The sequence below is a fragment of the Nipponia nippon genome, unplaced genomic scaffold, assembly GCF_047370975.1.
Source record: "Nipponia nippon isolate SJK-2023a ecotype South Korea unplaced genomic scaffold, ASM4737097v1 scaffold_13, whole genome shotgun sequence".
In the NCBI taxonomy this organism is placed as follows: domain Eukaryota; kingdom Metazoa; phylum Chordata; class Aves; order Pelecaniformes; family Threskiornithidae; genus Nipponia; species Nipponia nippon.
In genome coordinates this window covers 13,945,163-13,964,085 of record NW_028262324.1, presented here as the reverse complement: position 1 = coordinate 13,964,085, position 18,923 = coordinate 13,945,163, and the positions used below count along the sequence as shown (strand labels likewise).

The following is an 18,923-nucleotide window of genomic DNA, read 5'->3' as shown; positions in this document are numbered from 1 at the left end:
AAGCCCAGCAGCTCCACCGCCCAAAGCTTTACCAGCCAAGGGAAAGGAGCTGCACAGCACCAGCCTCCGAGGCAGGGCATTCCCCAGCGCTGGGGGGGTTGGCACCCCCTTAGCCTGCCCTTCACCCCCCAAACCCTCCTCGCTTTTGACTTCCAACACAGCAACGATGGTGTGTGAAGGTAAAGGGGGATCAGCACAGGTTACCCTCCAAACGCAGGTAGATAATCTTTTTGGGTTAAACGCAGGGCGAGTCTGGATGGCTGAGCCACGCACCGCAGAGGAGGGACAGTGCTGCTCCGGGAAGTGGAGTTGTGGGATTTATCTTCACCTCACTCAGAGCGAGGTGAAAGGCTCAAGCTAATAGCGATTGCAGTGATCACATTTGGGGGAAGAAGAATATGAAGATAAAGAGAGAAACTGCCTTTTCATTGACAGCTCAGAGCTCTCCATCCCTGCTTGGGAAAGGAAGCCTTCAAATAAGAATTTATCAACTTTCATAAAAATAATACAGCTGGTCTGTTTGGACCCTCACCTGCTGCATCACTTTCTGTTTACTAATGATATCTATTTTCCCTGGAAAGATCTGTTTCTAGATGCTAAAAGTTTCCCTTGGAACTTATTTGGATTTTATAAAATATATTTGCGGCTTTGCTGCTGCAAATCTGGAACCCAGTGCACAGGTTTGCCTTTCTCCTTTCACTAAAGCGACAAGACCTTGCTCTCAACCAGCACTTAGAGATGCTGGGACGGCCGAGCTGCCGTCTCCATTGCCATCTAGCGGCACCGCGGCCACGGTCCCCACCCGCGCCCCACGCAAAACCCCGACCCACGGCGATGGGCTGCGGCCAGGGAAAGGGTCCGGTGCTCCCTGAAAAAAGGGGGGGGGGGGGCGTGTGTGTCTTTCTTTTGATGCAATCAAAACATGCCAATAAGTTGGGTTTTTTCCTTCCTGAATTATATTAATCTGAGTATAAAAGTGAATTATCAGTGTTTGCTCCTGGTCCCCTCTACAGCACGAACGAAGGCTGGGCTGCAGGGGAGGGAGCGCGGGAAGCCGAAGGGGTGCAGGTGCCGGGACGGGGAGGCATTGAGGCTCTTCTAGAAGAGAAGAGGAGAGGAGAGGCCATAGCAGCAGGAACTGGGGAAGAAGCTCTGCAAAAGCATCTGTGCATGACAGTCAAAGCTTTTATTTGCTGTCATTTTAAAACCCCCAGGAAGCTTCCAAACAAACTCTTCACTAAAGAAAAATGGCTCATTGACTGCCTGAGTTTTTGTCTACAATAAATAACGTTCAGTTCTTCCTGCTTGGACTCCCTTCTGGGTGCTCATTTGGTTTACTTCCCTGTGGCTTTTCCTCAACACCAACCACTGTTTGTTTGTATTCTTTAACATCATAGATCACCCCTCAAACAAACCATAGGTGACGCAGGGCTTTGACCTCATTTATGTATTGTAGGTCTGGGAGAAACTCCACGGCTTTAACAGGGTTGGTCCGTGCATGAAGGAGGGCAGCGAAGGAATTACCTTGCCCTCTTCGTTCTTCTTCCCCAGCGACCAAGAACCTCATTTTGCCTTCAAAAGCAATTATGCTCTGTCTCAGGAGGAGAGGGTAAGTCAGTAGGAGACACCAACCCACAGGGTCTCGATGTCACCTGCTGTCCCACCAGTCAGAGGATGCTGCCTGCAGCTCCTGTATCCACAAGGGGCTTTATTAACTCTACAATTTAAGCACAAACCTAAATCCAAACTCTCCTCCTCGGAGACACCACAATGACCTGCAGTGAAGCCTGGACCCCCACGGAGTGGCCCTGACTCCATTAGCAGGAGGCTCTGCGGCACAGGCATCCCAGGCAGCACGGATCCAGCCCAGCGCTGCCGAGAACAGCAGCTGGGAAAGGGTGACAACTGATGAAAAACATGCACACCAGTACCTGTGAAATACTGATTATATTTCTATGCTTTTATACCAGTATAATACTTCATATGAGACTGGGAAACATACTTTCAAATATGTTAAGTTACCTGTACACCTACATAATCTGTTTATGGAACAGGAACACCTTGCTGCTGCTTACTTAAATCCATGACTTACCAGTCCCACAACATAATAAATGCCCAGAATGCCATGAGCTTTTCTTTTGCTCAGGAAATACCACAGTCAGATAAAGTTCATTTTATAAACACTAGAACTGCATTGCAAAATCCATATATATATATATTAAAAAAAACTTATACCTTTCATAAATACATCATACATAAAATATGTTCCCAAAATACATTCATGCATTTTCCCCATCTAAGATCCCTGCTTGTACCTGAAGTGTCTGCAAACGGGGAAGGGCAATCGCTGGGCAAGGCCTGGAGACAGGCTCCTGTTTGCAGGTGGCTCCAAACCCAGGTGGAGGTTGTGAAGAAGCCTTCGGTGCTTGGGTGGTGTTGGGGTTAACTCCTGCATCAGTGGGTCTAATCCTGCTTCCCTGGGAAAACAGGGCTCTCCTGCATGCTGTGCCCCATCAAAGCTGCACCAGCTGCCCATGTTCAAGTAGCCAAAAGCCACCCTCCATCTCACCCTTAGCACTTCTAGTTTTTCCAGCGGTTACTGGAGATGCTCGAGTCTTTCCCAGTGCTTGACAGAGGCTGGGAAACAAGGGCTTTGGAAGCTGGAAGGTCACCACCTGGCTTTGGTGGAAGGGGATCTGTGAATGGAAGAAGCTGCTTTCTTGACCACCATCGACCTGAAGATCAACCACGCTCCCAGCACCGCCATCCCTGTCTGCAATGGGAATGGCTTCGCCTTCGCTTGGAGCGCCGATCCTTCGCTAACGAAGGAAAAAATGCCCATCTCTATCCGTTTATGAAAGCATACACAAAATATACAAAAACATCTACAAAGTAATTGTAAGTAGCAGCTGGCACAAAAGAAGTGCCAGTTCTGCAGCTCAGCAATGTAGGTCCCATCCCTGTGAATGCGGTTTACACAGTGTAGGACTCCAGGGGCTGGCCACAGCCCTACCCCGGAGCTGTACCTGGAGCGTGTGGCTGTGCAAATACAGGCAGACTAAGCACTAACCTCTCCTGATCCGGGCTGAGAGGGAAGCCAGACATACGCCTGCCCAAATTCCACTTTTCCCCCTCAGAAAGGTCCTGGCCAATATTGCAAGTGCACATTCAAAGGTCATTTTGGGAACACTGCCCTCTCTAGTTGCAAGTGGGCCAGTTACAAGTCAGCATACCCTTTCCACAAGGCAGCCTGTCGTTAGGGCAAGCTATCCCTTATTCTAGCGGTCTAGACACAAATTAAATTCATTCTGACTTTTCTCATCCACCCAAACTCAGTGTCTTTACAGAGCAACCGAAGAGAAGCATTGCATAGATCTGTATCTCATGTCTTCTCGCACCCACCAAACAGCAAGAAGTAAGTTCAAGTTTTGCACAGTACATTACAAAGGGCATCACCTTTAAACAAGGCAAGAAAAAAAAAAAATTGAAGTGTCACCACGGTGTAAACCCTGCAATGAAATGAGGCAGTGAACGTACAGCGCTCGGCAGCTCTCGGGGAAGGCTGCTTGTAGTGTACTGATGAATTTGCTAGACAAATCTCCTCTCAAACCTATCTCCCATTGCACAGTAATATAAATTTGCATAATTAGATAACCTGCTCCGGAACAAAAGGAGCGATGCTGTGTGTCACAGGTAGGAGGTGGACACTGTCGGGGCTGTCTGCTTTGCATACAGTAGTTTAAGGGCCAGTCGTCCTCTGTGCAATGCAGACTGCAGGACTGCAGGGCTCTTTTCAGGCCTAGGAAGTCTCAACAGAAGTTTTGCTACAGTTGGCGTTACAATTGAGATATTAGGGAGCAGATCCTCTGGTGGTTTAAACCCCACGTGCTCCATTGGAGTTACTGGTGCTTATTTCCACAAGTGGAGAATGTGGTCTTTGCTTGTCACAGACATAGAATAAAGCTACAGTAGCCCTTTCTTTAAATAAAATTAAATAACTGCATATGGCATCAGCGCACAATTTTAAATGTGCTTCTGCTGTTAAGAAAATAGCAAGCACACCGGTGGTTAATTAAATTATTTCTCTTGAACTAAAAAAGTGATATTACTATCAATTTAAAAACCCCTAGAGAGACTGCATGACATCTTCTCGTTGTATTTTTTAGACTGAGAAAGTCACTTCTACTGTACAACGCTATATATCCTCTTCAGCTGGCAGCGAAGGTTTGTGTTCCTGGAGGTCACAGTTGCCATTTTTGGATGCATCCGAGCTGCCCGGAGCTGTCTCTGGTGGCGGGGGTTTGTAGAGTAAACAGGCGACTATGAAGAAGGTTGTCCCAAGCACCTGCAGCCATGAAGACATCCCGTTACTCTCTGCTCCCCCCAAAACCAAGTGCCTAGCCCTCATTTGGGATGAGATTTGCTGACCAACCTTTGGGGAGGAGATGATGCTGAAGGCCTGGGCAGCAGACCAGCGCAGAAAGCCAGAGGGGGTAAAAATTTGAATTTAGCCAGCCCCATAGCAATGGGACAGTGAGAATTTGGAAAGCTGTTCAGCCCCACACGGACACCTGGAGCATGGTGCTGTGTGGACCAACACCACCTGAGCCATTTGCTTTTGAAAGTCTCTTTATCACAGCAAGTGCTAACCACCAGTAGCTAGGGCAAGGGCTTGTTTGGGAGCAGTTAAAATTATGGTTTTCAGCTAATAAATAACAAACACACAGCTAAGCTCTCTTATTTTCTAGCAGTGATCAGGGAATAGTTATTTACAGCCTGCCCACAATGCCATCCCTCACTCTCACTAACACACTGCAGTTATATATTTTACTCCATTTCTAGCAAAAAATCGCTTCGGTAACTGTTAGGAGAAGAGGAGATATTTCATATGGTGCAACAGAAGCTGTAAGCCTAAAAAGTAATAGGAATTTAAGAGAACGATGGTTCCTGGAGCACCATTACTTGGCGAGAAGCAAACGGAGCTTTTGCCTTCCCTGAGAACATTTCCTGTGCGAAGGTCTAATTTGGGTTGGGGGGGCAGATCAGGACAACCCAATTTTATAAAATTCTCTCCCAGAGCAAAACGCTGTCTCCTAAAGACCTGCTCGCTTTATCAGAGAGTGAAGTTAACAGGCAGCATCACCTTGTAAACCAGTCCAGCGATGAGTGTGTATCGGCTCATGGCTGAGTTCTGGTAAACGTAGCAAGAACCTTGCTCACCACACTGGTCCTGCCAGAGCAGGCAGGATTTATCGATCATGGACCCAAAGGCGATGGGACCAGGGATGCCTCCTGCGGGAAGAGAGAGCGGACCTTCAGTTTGGGCAGCACCTACGCACCAGCCATGCAAGATGCAAGGTGCTTGCAGAAAAGCATCGGGCTCTGCTGCTACTGTGATTAAGCAAACTCATCCTGCAACATCTACAGCTGTGCCCAGAGCCACAAGGTACCCAAAATACACTGAATTTCAAGATCTGAGAGTCCAGCAGGTCTTTTTACCATCCTGACTCACATGTTGCACAAGAGCCAAGAGACAAACACAGGAACTTCAATGCCTCTACTCCTTTTTTCTTAAAATAAGGACATGTTGCCCAGACATTGCTCTTCAACTCCACCTGCGATATGTTACAGAATCCTTCATTCAGTTTGCAAACCATATGCAAAGGGAATTAGATTTTTCTGAATGACAGCAAAGAAGAAAAAACATCCTCCCTTCAACAGCATGTGTCCCACCCCCTTCTTTTCCAACCCAACATGTTTTAGTCTTAGGCAACAGCTTGGCACATGCTCCACAAAGCCAACAGGCCATACTGATGCAGAGATTCACTCTGTTCCATACCTAGCGTTCGTACTAAAATCCACTGGATCCCGAGTGCAAATGACCTTTGGCTGTCGGAGACACACCTGGGGAACAAAAGGGGCTTGTTTAAAAATGCTGCCAGGCTGCACGGCACCTCCCTGCCCTGTAACGCCACGCACTTGGGTCCAGCACGCTTGGGACCTCCATCCCCTCTGGAGATTGAGGTTCACCCCAGTGCAATGTTCCCCCACCACTGCTGCAAACTGTGGGACACACACGTGGGTGCCTGATGCCAGAGGATAGAGCTGGCAATGCTAAAATTTACTTTCCCAGCTGGACAGGGAAGGGAATTAGTCCTGATGTCTCCAGGCTGCCAGTAACAAGTGGCTCCCATCACACCTTCCCCATGGCTTGAGCCAGCAGGATAAAGTGGAGAGCTTGGATTCTTGCAGCACTGGCAGAGGACAAGGCGATCCCGTGCTTACCGCAGAGTGGCGGTCAGGGCAGGAATACTGCTCAGGAAGGTGAAGAGGATCACCACAAACATGAAGAACAGGAGCAGGGGCCTTTTTGCACAAGAGGAGGTGCATTTCCCTGCCTCTGCATCGCCGGGGCCAGGCAGGAGGGTTTTCTCAACGCAGCTACAGTCATGATAGACCTGGGAAAGAAAGGCTGGTGGGCACTTTGCCAGGGAGAGCACGGTGACAGTCAAAGCTTTAAAAAGAAAGGAATTCAGGGAGGGCAGAAACCAGCTGGTTTCGCTCCCAGAGCAGAGTGAAGCAGAAATTAAGCTGCATTCTCGACACACCTCTGTTTCAAAACAGGTTATTAAATACGAGAAATTAACTTTGCCAGGCAGTCCTTGAACGCTGAATGTCATCATTACCCTTCTTAAGCCTTCGCCTGTCTCTATGAGCAACATGCTGGAAGGATGAGGTGCATCATGTTCATTGAAGACCCAAAAGAAGCATTGGGACAGGAATGAGGTGCGTACCAAGCTCCCTGCCTGCCTGCCTGATTTACCACAGATTTCAGCGCAGTTCGACCCAGAGTGAGGCAAAACCGGTTGGGCACATTGAGAGAAGCAAAGCAGGGTGACCTCAGGGTACCTTCTAACTTCATCCCAGGTGGTGCCTTAGAGCATCCATCCCACACCGGGCTTTTACACTGATTTGCTGCAAAGCTCAGACCTGTGGCCACTTTTGCAGAGCCAGCCAAATCACTCCAAAGATGTGCCACCACCTTGTTAATACACAGTGCTTTCAGACGTACCTTCTTGCCTTTCTTGAGGTTTTTGGACACTTTTTTGCACCCAGCATAGCACGGAGAGTAATACATAATGTCATCGCTCCCGCAGACAGGGCTGTAGGTCTCCTGTAGACAGCCACACTGGGTGTTGCAGGCTGCTGTCAGGTTTAGGTGGCCACCAGGTAAAGCACTAAGGGAAACACAGGAGCAGTCAGTAGGGAGACACTGAACAGCATTTTCCAGGAGGAAATGGGTGGAGCAAGAGAAGGAGAAGGGGGAACGGTAGGAGATGAGGTGGATCCCCAAGTAGCATAAAGCCAGGCTTGGGAAGGGTTTCATCTCGTGCCATTTTAACCATGAACAGGAATCGCGGCCTGGAGCTGTCTCTTTCCCGCAGCTACCAAGGGAGTTTAAGTGACCAGTTCATAGGGAGACACCTCCATTTGGAGAGGAGTTTCCCACTTCTAGTCCAGTTTATCCCACTGGATAGAGATGAGGGACCCTGTGAAGGCAACTGAAGAGCGGAGCATCTCACACTCTGGCACTGCTGATCTCTCCTCCCTCACTAAAGAGGGAGCCTCTTCCATAAATTCCAACTAGATGCAAAAATTAGGATATCTATATTCTGGGTCTCACCCTCAGTATCTTCCTGTAAGACTGACTGGGCATCATCATCCATCACCAGCACATTCACACATGACTACCACCAGCACCGTGTATTTGGAGTTATCTTTCTATTCTGACCAGGGCCACGCAGCACAAGACAGATAGGATGATCGTTATTACCTTCCCTCGTACATCTGAGTTACTCCTGCCATCGGCATGTTAGGGCAGTGAATAAAAAAAATGAATATAGCCAGCAGACTCGACACTGTGCAAAGTAAACACAATTTGATGATTCCTGAACAGCGGAGTTTAAATTTATTCACAAGGAATCCTCCCAGGAATGTGCCTCCCCCTCCAGCTGGCACGACCAGATAACCTGCAAAAAAGGGAAAAAAACCCACAAGCAAGTTTAGAAATGTCAGCAAGGAGTTTTCATGTCTGAATACATTAACTGCAGTGTGTCTGCATGAGAATAACCCCTTGGTTGCTGCGTGGCTTCTTGGTGGGAGTTCAGTGGACTTTGCTACACTAGGGGGTCCTCTGTAACAGCCCAGGTAACGTGGCATGAGCCTGGTAAGGCAGCTTTTCCTATCCACAGATCTTAATATAGACTTTTTGAGGAGCACATCGCGAGTATTGATGCTTGTTGGACACCACCTCCTCGGTCTACGATACGGCAGCTAAGTGAGGATCTTCCCAGTTTCAGGATGCTGACAAAATATGGCCCCCAGTTGAGACATCCCTCATTAGACGACACAGTTAATGCTTCCTGGTAATGCACTAGAAGGAACAGACTACAATTATTTTGCCTTCCTCTAGAGGGTAACAAATGGCTACAGCAGTGACAAATTTCTGCCTGATGTCAGTAGATACAGCTCTGAAAACACACTTGGTACAGATGTGCTGACAGGGATGATGCTATCTAATAGCTGAAGACGATAACCACTCTGTAAATGAACTGCGAAGCCTCTTTGTCTCCATTCTAATGAGCTACAGTGCTCTTGTATTTGTAGGCAAAATGGGAAAACACTGCAAAAACCTGGTTTCCTTACCAAAAAAGGTAGCAGCTTCAGAGGCACTTAAACTAAACTGAGACTCCAGGAACTTCGGTCCAAATGTGGACATCCCAGCAATGAGGGTGGCTTCAGTCGCTCCTGCTAAGCAGAGGAAGATGAAGGTGGGGTTCTTCAGAAGCAGCAGTACTGATCTGGGAAGGACAAACATACTGGAACTGAAACACTGCGGCACATTTTGATTTCAGGTCTGTCCCCTGTCTTCAACTCAGAAGGACCACATGTAAGACAAGGCAGCATCCCATCATGCTGCATCAATTCCAAAGGAAAAAAAAAAAAAACCAAAACGGAGCTAACTGGAGTTTGAAAGAGCAGTGGGCTTCTTCACTTATGCTTATCGAGTTCTACGAGCCAAGGAAGGATGCTGAGGATACCCTCACCTCCCCCTACGTACCTGCACAGAGCAGACGCTGATGCTTTGCAGAGACAGTCTCCATTGCAGGTGGGGATCAACAAGTTTGCCCTCAAACTCTGCCTTTATATATAATGTCTCTCATGTGCCAACCTGCTCTGGCTCTTGTCCCTACTGGGTGTTGTCCTGACTATCTTCAGGTGCCTGACAGATGTGCTTACCCTGGCCATCTTTTATAGCCCCATTAGCTACAGTCAGCCTCCGAGGAAATCTGAGGAACGTCAACCAAACACCTAAAACAGGAGGGAATAATCTGGGACTCTTCTCTGTGGATCTCACAAGGGCACCAGATGGGTCTATCTCATGTGCATGTTCAAAATGGGGACTGGATACCAGCAGTAATTTTCCAACATTTAGGGTCAGGCTGAGTATTTTCCATTCCTAAATGGGGCATTAGTAAAAGAACACTACTCCTCACCAAATCTCAATCATTTCAAGGTTTTATTAGTCCCTGATGGCAGTTATCTTGGGACTCCCGACTCAACCAAGAGCAGGGAACAAAGTTGTGTTACATCGTCACATATGCACATGCTACTCACGTGCACCCATGTCCTCATGAGAATAACGATCTCCGATAACCATGGATGTTTTGCAGCTCAGGGGAAATACCAAGCAAGCCTTTCTATATGGAGGAAACGCCTCCAAGACACCTTATATCCCACTGGAAAACAGAAAGCAATCTTTCTCCCACCATCTAAGTGCAGTTTTACTTTAATCTTAATGTATAAGTTGAGCAAACACATTTTATTTTTGACCCACTGGGATTTAGTAGAGAGCCATAGATATGCCTGAAAAACTGCCAATTGTCATTTATATGCAGAAAGATGATCCAACAACGATTCCATCTCCGAGACACAGAAACACCCTCGGGCACATGGAATGGTCTGAATTATCTCTCACTGTCGCGGATATTGCACTAAGAGGGCTGACACTGCTTTACGGGGCGGGGGGGGGGGGAGGGGGGGGTGGTTATAACGAGCTTGAAATTCTGCCGCATGGCTTTCCCCAAGCCTAGCCCACACCAGTACCACAGATCATCCCATTTGTGAGACAGGCACTAACCCGTCACCCCGCAGCGATGGCAGCGACAGGGATGCCGTGGGATGCTCGCTGAATTGAAAGGCACAGTCACTTACCACATACTGCTTTGGAGGAAATGTGAAATGAGAGAAAACCTACTGTAGTACAACCAAGTGAGAGACGTGCTGAGGCTCAGCATCAGATTTATGCAACTTTACCCACATAGAGCAGAGAATTTCATTATACCAAAAGAACAAAGAAGCTGAAAGACAGAAATACCACACATTCTTACACCTCGATTACAGGGGGATTTATACTAACCATTGTCTAGCTGTTGCAATTAGTTTAATTTACTAAACTATTTTCCAGGAATGATCTTTTTGACTGTGCTTTATTTGGAAGCACAAAGCCTAATCTCTTAGCAAGAAAACACTTGTGGACCTTGTGGCTGATGTAGAAAATGTACAGTGCCTTCACCTTTTTACAGTTCAAGAGAAAAGAGGGGAGCTGTCCCCTGGCACTAGCGTGACTTCGTGCCTGTTGGCCAAAAGTTACAAGTTAGACTTGAAGGTAGGAAAATGCTGAGGAACTCCTTTCAGCACTAACAGTAAGGATTTACTCACGTAATTTAATCTGTTTGTAGACAGAAGATATAGTTGTGAGGAGTTATGCCACATAAAACCTTACCAAAGTCAACACAGACTTTTTCATTGCTATCAGTAGGACCTTAAACACACCCAGAAACCACCTAACATCTGAATAGTCTTGACTGTCCTCAGTTCTTGCAGCCAAAGGGATTTCAGGAGGCTCCGCACTGCCAAGAGAAGAATCCCACCATCTATAAAAGCCTGATTCTGCAAGTCTTTACTGATACGGGCACATATAGGTACTCTTTCCTCATGTAATGGTCCTGCTGCGTAGGTTGGGACCTGTACAATCAGAGCCTGCTCTTCCGAGAAACACTCTCATGCCCAGGACACCCCAGACTGGAACAGAGTACAGCCACAAGCTAATGAGTCATTAACGACAGATGGATATTTATGCAATCTTAGAGCATGTGAACAGGGACTTTTCCACACAAAATGACACCTACTGTCACCACCACCAAGGGAAGGGAGGGCAGTAGGTATGTCCCGCTGGAATGTAAACCAACCTCCCTTTACAACACATGGAAGGCATAGTAAAGCCATGAAACAAACCGAAGCCCTACCCTGCCACCTAATCCAAGAGGGATGAGTGAAATATTGACCGTAGCTTCTCATGTTGAACATCAGGGCTTGGACAGACCCATGAGTGATCCTCACAAACTCTGTCCCGTAGCTCGCTAGGACAAAGCCTCCTCTCCTGGCACAGCTCTACGTGTCTTCTGTTTGAATCCCTCTGCACTGACAGCAGGGGTTATTTCATGAGAGCAATCCTATGGAACCAGAGAAAGGAAAATGCTATTTTATCACACCTTTACAATCCAACTAAGAACTAAGACAGAAGTCTCTTCAGGGCAGAGGATTAAGCTGTATGGGCTGCATTCCTGTAAGCTCCTGCTCTCAGGCAGCACTGTGAATACAGCAATTCATTAAGCTCGCTTAGAAAGGACCTGATGGCATGGAATAGTATTTTATTTCATCAGTATTTCTGCTTATCTTTGTGAGAGTCTTACTGTCTGTACTATGAGAAAATGTGTAGCATCTGATCCCTTACTAAAACAAAAGCAACAGTGTCCTTTGGCCTCGCTCTCCAGCCTGGTCCACGTGTCCCCAAGAGCTGCACGCACGGATGTGATCTCTTTAATGCAAGTTTCTAGAATAGCAACCCTTTAAGGCACTTCCCTTTTATTAGTCAGAAGCAGGGAACACAAAAGTCTGTTGGGTTTTTGCTTTCAAACGAAAACCACAATAAGGTCTGGACTGATCTGAATTATTTCATACGAGTTGCCCACCTTCGGCTATTTGTTCTTCGGGAACGAGGGGCGAAAGAAGATGGTCCCGGAGGAGGACTGCCTCCGTACCTGCTGTCAGACAGCCTTCGCTGAGAAACAGTGGGAGCTTTGTTCCAGATAAGCAAGAAAAGCATCAACCACTGAATCTCATCCCTCTCTGCTACCCTGTTTGTGTTGGTTTTAGTCATAACCTTATCATTATTTAAATGCAGGTTTTGAATTTAATTTCCGTGCAGAGTATAAGCCGTGACCTCAGAAAATGGCACCCAGTCAAGAATGCCATTTGATAACAGTATTGAAATCCGTTCAACGTAATATTCTTTATAAAACTGCCTTAACCCCTGGTAAACTTCCTAGGAAGTCTCCAAAAACTTCAGACCAGCGTGAGTAACTGTGCTGACACAACACAGAGCGACCGCTGCTGAAAACACCTGTACTGAGCTCCGGCTTCAATCCCCCTCTGCCAGCCCAAACACAAACACCACAACTAAAGATCAGAAGCAATTGCTGGCAGCGGCACAGGGTTTGGCAACATCGAATGTTTGCCTTTGCGTGGGGAAGCCGTCACACATGAATGCAAACTCCTCCCTAAGAATGATCCTGGGAGAAAGACAAAAAAGAAAAATCCACTTATTGACTGCAAGCTCCGAAAGGAATTGATACCCAGATATCTCTGCAACATCCAGAGCTTGCACACCAGCTAAACCCAAGCTGTAAATAAAGCAGCACCTCTCCCCCGACCTCCATTTAAATAAAACTCAACACAAAAAAAAAAAAAAAAAAAAAAGCTGGCAGTGTGCCCAAGTGGCCAAGAGGGCCAATGGCACCCTGGCTTGTATCAGGACCAGTGTGGCCAGCAGGAGCAGGCCAGGGATCGTCCCCCTGTGCTGGGCACTGGTGAGGCCGCCCCTCGAATGCTGTGCTCAGCGCTGGGCCCCTCACCCCACGAAGGCCATGGAGGGGCTGGAGCGTGGCCAGAGCAGGGCAGCGAGGCTGGGGCAGGGGCTGGAGCAAGAGGCTGGGGAGGAGCGGCTGGGGGAGCTGGGGGGGCTCAGCCTGGAGAAGAGGAGGCTGAGGGGAGCCCTCATCGCTCTCTGCAGCGGCCTGAAAGGAGGCTGGAGCCGGGGGGGTCGGTCTCTTCTCCCCAGGAACAAGAGATGGGACGAGAGAGAACGGCCTCAAGCTGCGCCAGGGCAGGTTTGGGTTGGGTATTGGGAAAAACTTCTCCCCCAAAGGGCTGTCAGGCGCTGGACCAGGCTGCCCAGGGCAGTCCCCATCCCTGGGGGGATTTAAAAGCCATGTAGATGTGGTGCTTGGGGACATGGTTTAGTGGTGGGCTTGGCAGTGCTGGGTTAACAGTTGGACTTGGTGATCTTAAAGGTCTTTTCCAACCTAAACAACTCTATGATTTCAACGATCCATAGCAAATGTCTCCAAGTTAAAAGACCACATTTTATTTTGGTCACTCGCTTGCTCCCCCCCAGGATCCCTTTAAACCACTTCCTACCAAACCTCCTTTGGTGCCAGCATGCTCGCCCACACCGCAGAGCCAAGTGGTGATTAAGCACATTGTTGTGTCACTGCTTTGCAGGAGAGATAAGAAGTTGCAACACATAAAAGGTGGCTGGAAGATACAAAGGCAAAAGAAAAAAAAAAAGAAACTAAGAATAAAAGAGAAAGGGAACTGAAAGCTACAGTGCAGGATATCTTGTTCCTGGATTTGGAATGGAGCTGTAAGAGTTGGGGGGTTTGTCTCCTCTCTTTTCTCATTAAAAGGACAAAATAGGGATCTAACACAAGCAAAAGTAGAGGAAAGGAAGAAAAGCCCTGAGGGGACAGAGAGGCGGAGGTGTTGGACAACACCCAGTTGGGCCAGGTGTGGCCAGACACAAGCAGACAGGAAGAAATAACGCTGCTGGGGAGAGGGAATGAGTCAGCAATGCCTGTGCGTCTCCTATCACCTAACGGCTGGCACCAGGGCACTCTCGGTGAAACTCAGCCTGTTGCATATGACTGCAGGTGGATCTTCACACGTGGACATGAGCCTCTGAAAACCACACACAGGACCAGCCACTTGTCCCCTGCTCTCCCACATGATCCCTGGCACAATTCCTAGTTCAGCCCATTTGCTGAGAGCCCCCAGCCGCTGACGGGACCAGGTGCTTTGCAGCCTCCTCTGCGAGAAAGTGTCATTGCTATGTTTGAAGACGGGCAAAACCTTTTAACTGGCATCGCAGAAAGCAAGCTCAGTTTGGGCCCATTGCTCTCGCTTCTGGGGAGGGCTCCCTGAACTCAGGCATGGGGTGGTTTTCTCACCGAGGCAGATCTTTAACTGTTTTCCCAAAGTCCGGATCCGACGCTTTTTTGTGGCTCCCATCCTTTAGCTGATGAGCCTCTGACACCCTCATAACAACATACCGCTGGGATCCTGAAAACGAGAGGCAAACGGGAACAAGGAGCATGTGAGATACGGGATGCAGATGCTACCAAAGCAGTGGATTTGCAGGGGGAAAATGCAACGCGACATCCTCCCTCCGCCAACGGCTGCAAGGGAGGAGCAGGTAAACAGGCAGTTGGAAAGCCACAGGGTGAAATCCATGTAGGAATTACAATTTAAACACTGGAAGCTCTTCCTCTACCCCTGTGTCCCCAGCTAAATGCGTCCATAAGGATGCAAGCCCCAAGGCGAGCGTGAGCACCGTGCAGTCCCAGCCCCAATTCCCTCGAGCCGTGGTGGAGCCGCGTACCTGGGAGGCGCTGGGGGTACCCTAGGATGGGGATGGAGATGAGGAGGGAGGCTGCTCCAGCCCCGAGGAAGCCGATCCACCATGCCCCCACCCACAGCGTGTTCTCCGGGGTGATGTCGATCCTGTAAGAAACAAAGCCAAAAGGACACAAGGGAGAGAGGTGGTGGTTTGAAACGGAGCGGGACAGCTTGGCATGCCTCTTGCTGAAGCTGGCAGGGGTTGGGGGGGACACAGCAGGGATGTCAGCGAAGGAAACCAAGCTCTGGCCTCTCCCATGGCGATCTGCTGGGGGTGCCATGCCCACCATCTCTCCTGCCACCCCAGAGCGCTGCCTGCCGTACCAGAGAGCACAACACCTATCGAGCCCCGGAAGCTACATCATTTAATTCTCCTTTGATCTCTGGCTTGCACATTCACCTCTCCCCACTTAATTTGTGCTTTGGGGATTGCTATGATCCTTGTTCCACCCCAGAGCCACCCTTTGCAAGAAAACTGGTGGAAATAACCCATTCCATCCCCTGGAAACCCGCTCCCCCTTTTTAACCCATTCATCTGCCAAAGAGCCTGTAAAGAAAAAAGAATAAATGACAAATACTAGGAAGCAAGGAGGGACTAAGCATCCTGGCTGGACTACCAGGAGAACAAGCAGCACTGCTGGTAGTGTTGTCTCATCAGGGAACTCATTCAAAAACTTCACCTGCTGCCCGTAGCCTCGTTAGCGCAGGCAGTGCAGCGTGAGGAAGGATTTAAGCTGACAGGTTTGTCAGCAATTTTCTTCCAGTGACAGCACTAATGCAAGCCACCCTTCCAGCCTCAGCACCCCTGCAGAAACACTGCTGAACACCAGGGGCACGTTTCCACCCAGCTACCAGGTCATTTCTCCAGATTATTATTATATTTTTACCCCAAAGGAAACATATAGCATAAAGGAAAAGGAACAAGATTATTTTTTAGCGACTTACTCTCTGCCAATTTCAGTATAAATATTTAGAAACATTCCTCCTACCAGATAACCCGCTGCAGGCCCAAGGATTGCAGCAGTGTAGAAAACAGCTGAAAGGGAAAACAAGCCGTGTTAGACAAATAGCAGCGTTTCAGCCGGGGACGCTGCGGAGCACTGCCGGTGCCCAGCATCCCCCGCCCCACCACAGCCTGATTCCCTCCTGGATCCGGGATGCTCAGCCTCCCACCGCCTCGCACCCCACTCCCTAAGCCACCGAGAAACAAAGCCAGACAGTTTTGACAAGTTTTCATCTCACACTTAGGTCCCAAGGAAACTTTTGCATCCAACCTGGGCATTTTTATAGCACAGGGCAGGCAAAATTGGTTCACTGGAAACCCATATCTATGTAGTTACTGTTTTATTATTTAGCAGGGATGTAGCTGACCCCGCTGCCACATCCCAACTGCAGTGGTGTTGTCTCCCCACTGACAACATGCGATGTCTACGCCAAACGTGGCACCCCTGGCACTTATTTTGGTTTGCTGCTGTGGAAAGATCATCAACCTACTGATGACCTCCTTGTGATCTCCTTCTCCCCCTGCACAGCATTCTGATACAATGGTACGGGCAGACTGCTAAATTTTGATATTGCTAAAAGGTCCGCCCTTTCAGCAATTTCACCCAATAGAACTGTAAGTGTTTGGCTGTGATCAGCCACATAGAGCTGAGGAGTGAGCGGAGCCTCTTCTCTCGGTGAAGCTTGGCTGTGCTTTGCACCAGCAGTATCTGAGCAGCCCAGCGACCATCCCTGCTGTGCTGTGGCACTAAAGGGGTGATGTCGCCTCACACGGATGGTGTATGGCCTTATGGCTGTTTGACAGAGATGCTAATGCCATGCACGCACTGAGGCATGCTGGAGGGCTCTCCCCAGCTGGCCCCGTGCCGGGAGCAGAAGGCACCTCCTCATCCACAGGGCATGTGTTGCAGGAGTGAAAATACCCAGCTGCACTTACAGTTCCTGCCTGTAAATAATCAAGACCTCCCCAACAGCTGCCACTTCCCTCTGATTACCACTGTGCCTGTTATCGAGAACAAAAGACTGGGAGCACCTCTTGTGAAAATGCTCATGAGGCCTGTTGGGTGCCAAGGCAGATGGACCGGCTCTCCCGCCCATCACCCAGCTCATGGGTTCGAGCTGCTTCTCCAACTCAACTCACCAATGTACACAGGGGAGTAGTTAGTCTTGACGTTTTCATCTAAATAGGTGACGCCGAGCGTGTAGAGCGGCGTGGCTCCCATCCCGTGCAGGAACTGCCCCAGCATGAAGACGAACCTGTAGCCGGAGATGCTGGAGGCAGCCTGGGTGCAGGGCAGGCTCTGGTTCCCCCCGCAGATGCCCACCTCTGCCGCTGAATGCACCTCGTACCGTCCCGTGGTGAAATGGGGCAAGGCGAAGAGCAGGGAGCCCAAGCCCATGACCAGCACGCCCCAACCCAGCCATCGCGGTTTGTGGCCGGTGCCCCCAAAATAGCTGACAAAGGTCAAGCAGACGCACGCCGCGATGTCGTAGGAGCTGGCGATCAGCCCGCTCTGGTAGCTGTGGAGGTCGAAGCGCCGCTCGATGGAGGTGATGACTGTGTTGATGAAGCCGTTCACCGTCATGCCTTGCAGGAAGGAGGCCACACAGAGGAAGAACAAGACGCCCTTGGATGTATTAAAGGGCTGTAAGCACCCGGGGGTGAACCCCCCCCAGCCACATGCCAGTTCCTCCCCTTCGGCTGACACGTATTTAATCCCTTCATTGAATCGGGTCTCCTCCTCTCCCGGGGTGGTGGAGCAGAGGGGTTCAGCGCATGAGTCGGAGGGGCTGGGCGCAATGGAAGATGCTATGCCATTGCTCAGTGCGGTGCCGCACGGCTCCTGTCCACTCACGGCATCAAAGGTCCGGTCGGCTTCGCCGGGAAGAGGAGATGGGTGGGAGAAGTCAAGCGTCTGAGCAAAACAAAAGCCATTTTCTCCAGTTGAATTCTGGGGCATTGCCATGAACGGGAACGCAGAGTCGAGCAGCAGGTCAAGGTGGGGCTGGCGGCCGGGGCGGCTTCGTGGGGCAGCAAGGACCTGCCTATCTGGGAGATGCAACTTTCAGTGCTTACATAAGTAGGGAGATGGCGAAATTCTGAGCTAAGACCATTCTGATCTGTGAAGAGAGAATTTTTACACACACCTTTATATAAAACCGTGCTCAGAACCCTCAAATACTGTTTGGTTTTTTTTTAATAAATATTAGCATTTCACTGTGCAGTTCATCTGGATGTGTGCCCTCCACCATGGGGGGTGTTGGTACCTCAGGTATTGGGGCACCATTAATATTACAGAAAAAACCCAAAACATTCAAGAGCATTAAAAAACCAAACCAAAACAAAACTCCTCTAAAGGCAGCCTCCCAACCAGCTGAAGCCCCTTATGCCTCCTCTCAAAGAGACCCTGGTTGCCCACCAGACCCTCACTCTGCCAGCCACAACCTCTGTCCCTCTCCTTTCCCCTGCAGAGAACGGCGTGCACGGCTATAAGCTTCCCACTGTTAAGAGTCCTTTGGTCTCTCTTTCACACTCTGCCAATAAAAGTTTATAATTATCCTGAAAAGTTTCCACAGTCAGATTGATTTTATTCCAAGCCTTCAGATCTGTTTACAACTATTCAGTAAAATCCTTCCTATAATTAGACTACATCCCATTTCAGAGCGAGCTGGAGGGCAGAGGCAGCTGACTCTAACTTGATTACCGATGCAGACTGCCGCCTTTCAACTGGTTCCTGTGCATCACAGCACCTGATCATGCTGGCAACCAAGAGTATTTTTCCTTAAATGCCTTGGCTGAACTATAAATATGGAAAAAAATAAGGTTCTCCCTTGAATGCTGGTCTTAAATATGCAACAAATGCTAGGCAAGAACTGTTTTATTAGAGAGCATCTTCAAAGCATCCTGTGTTTCCTGATATTTTTTGTCAATATCTGTTCGAGAGGTTGCTATAAAAATGTTCCTCTTGAGATCACAATAAGCTTCATCAGCAGGGAATGGGAAAAAGGGGCATTTGTTTCCCCAGTAAAATGAACCATGTTCAGACTGCTGTAACCTGGGA

At 48.9% G+C, this 18,923-nt stretch overlaps 1 protein-coding gene across 3 annotated transcripts in view; it reads right to left on the bottom strand.

The window, feature by feature from the left end:
* Nucleotides 1–2,000: 2,000 nt before the first annotated feature.
* The window catches only part of SLCO4A1 (solute carrier organic anion transporter family member 4A1), a 28,918-nt gene continuing 11,995 nt past the window's right edge, over nucleotides 2,001–18,923 (bottom strand). For all 3 annotated transcript variants that reach the window (XM_087749801.1, XM_087749804.1, XM_087749803.1), the window contains 11 exons: nucleotides 17,003–17,982; nucleotides 15,805–15,895; nucleotides 14,843–14,964; nucleotides 14,412–14,523; nucleotides 8,707–8,861; nucleotides 7,835–8,030; nucleotides 7,073–7,238; nucleotides 6,286–6,458; nucleotides 5,840–5,904; nucleotides 5,144–5,292; nucleotides 2,001–4,345 (listed from right to left, as the gene is read on the bottom strand). In XM_087749801.1, the coding sequence (XP_087605927.1) occupies nucleotides 4,196–4,345; nucleotides 5,144–5,292; nucleotides 5,840–5,904; nucleotides 6,286–6,458; nucleotides 7,073–7,238; nucleotides 7,835–8,030; nucleotides 8,707–8,861; nucleotides 14,412–14,523; nucleotides 14,843–14,964; nucleotides 15,805–15,895; nucleotides 17,003–17,828 (2,205 nt within the window). In that variant the 5' untranslated portion in view covers nucleotides 17,829–17,982 and the 3' untranslated portion in view covers nucleotides 2,001–4,195. The remainder of the gene's footprint in view (nucleotides 4,346–5,143; nucleotides 5,293–5,839; nucleotides 5,905–6,285; nucleotides 6,459–7,072; nucleotides 7,239–7,834; nucleotides 8,031–8,706; nucleotides 8,862–14,411; nucleotides 14,524–14,842; nucleotides 14,965–15,804; nucleotides 15,896–17,002; nucleotides 17,983–18,923) is intronic.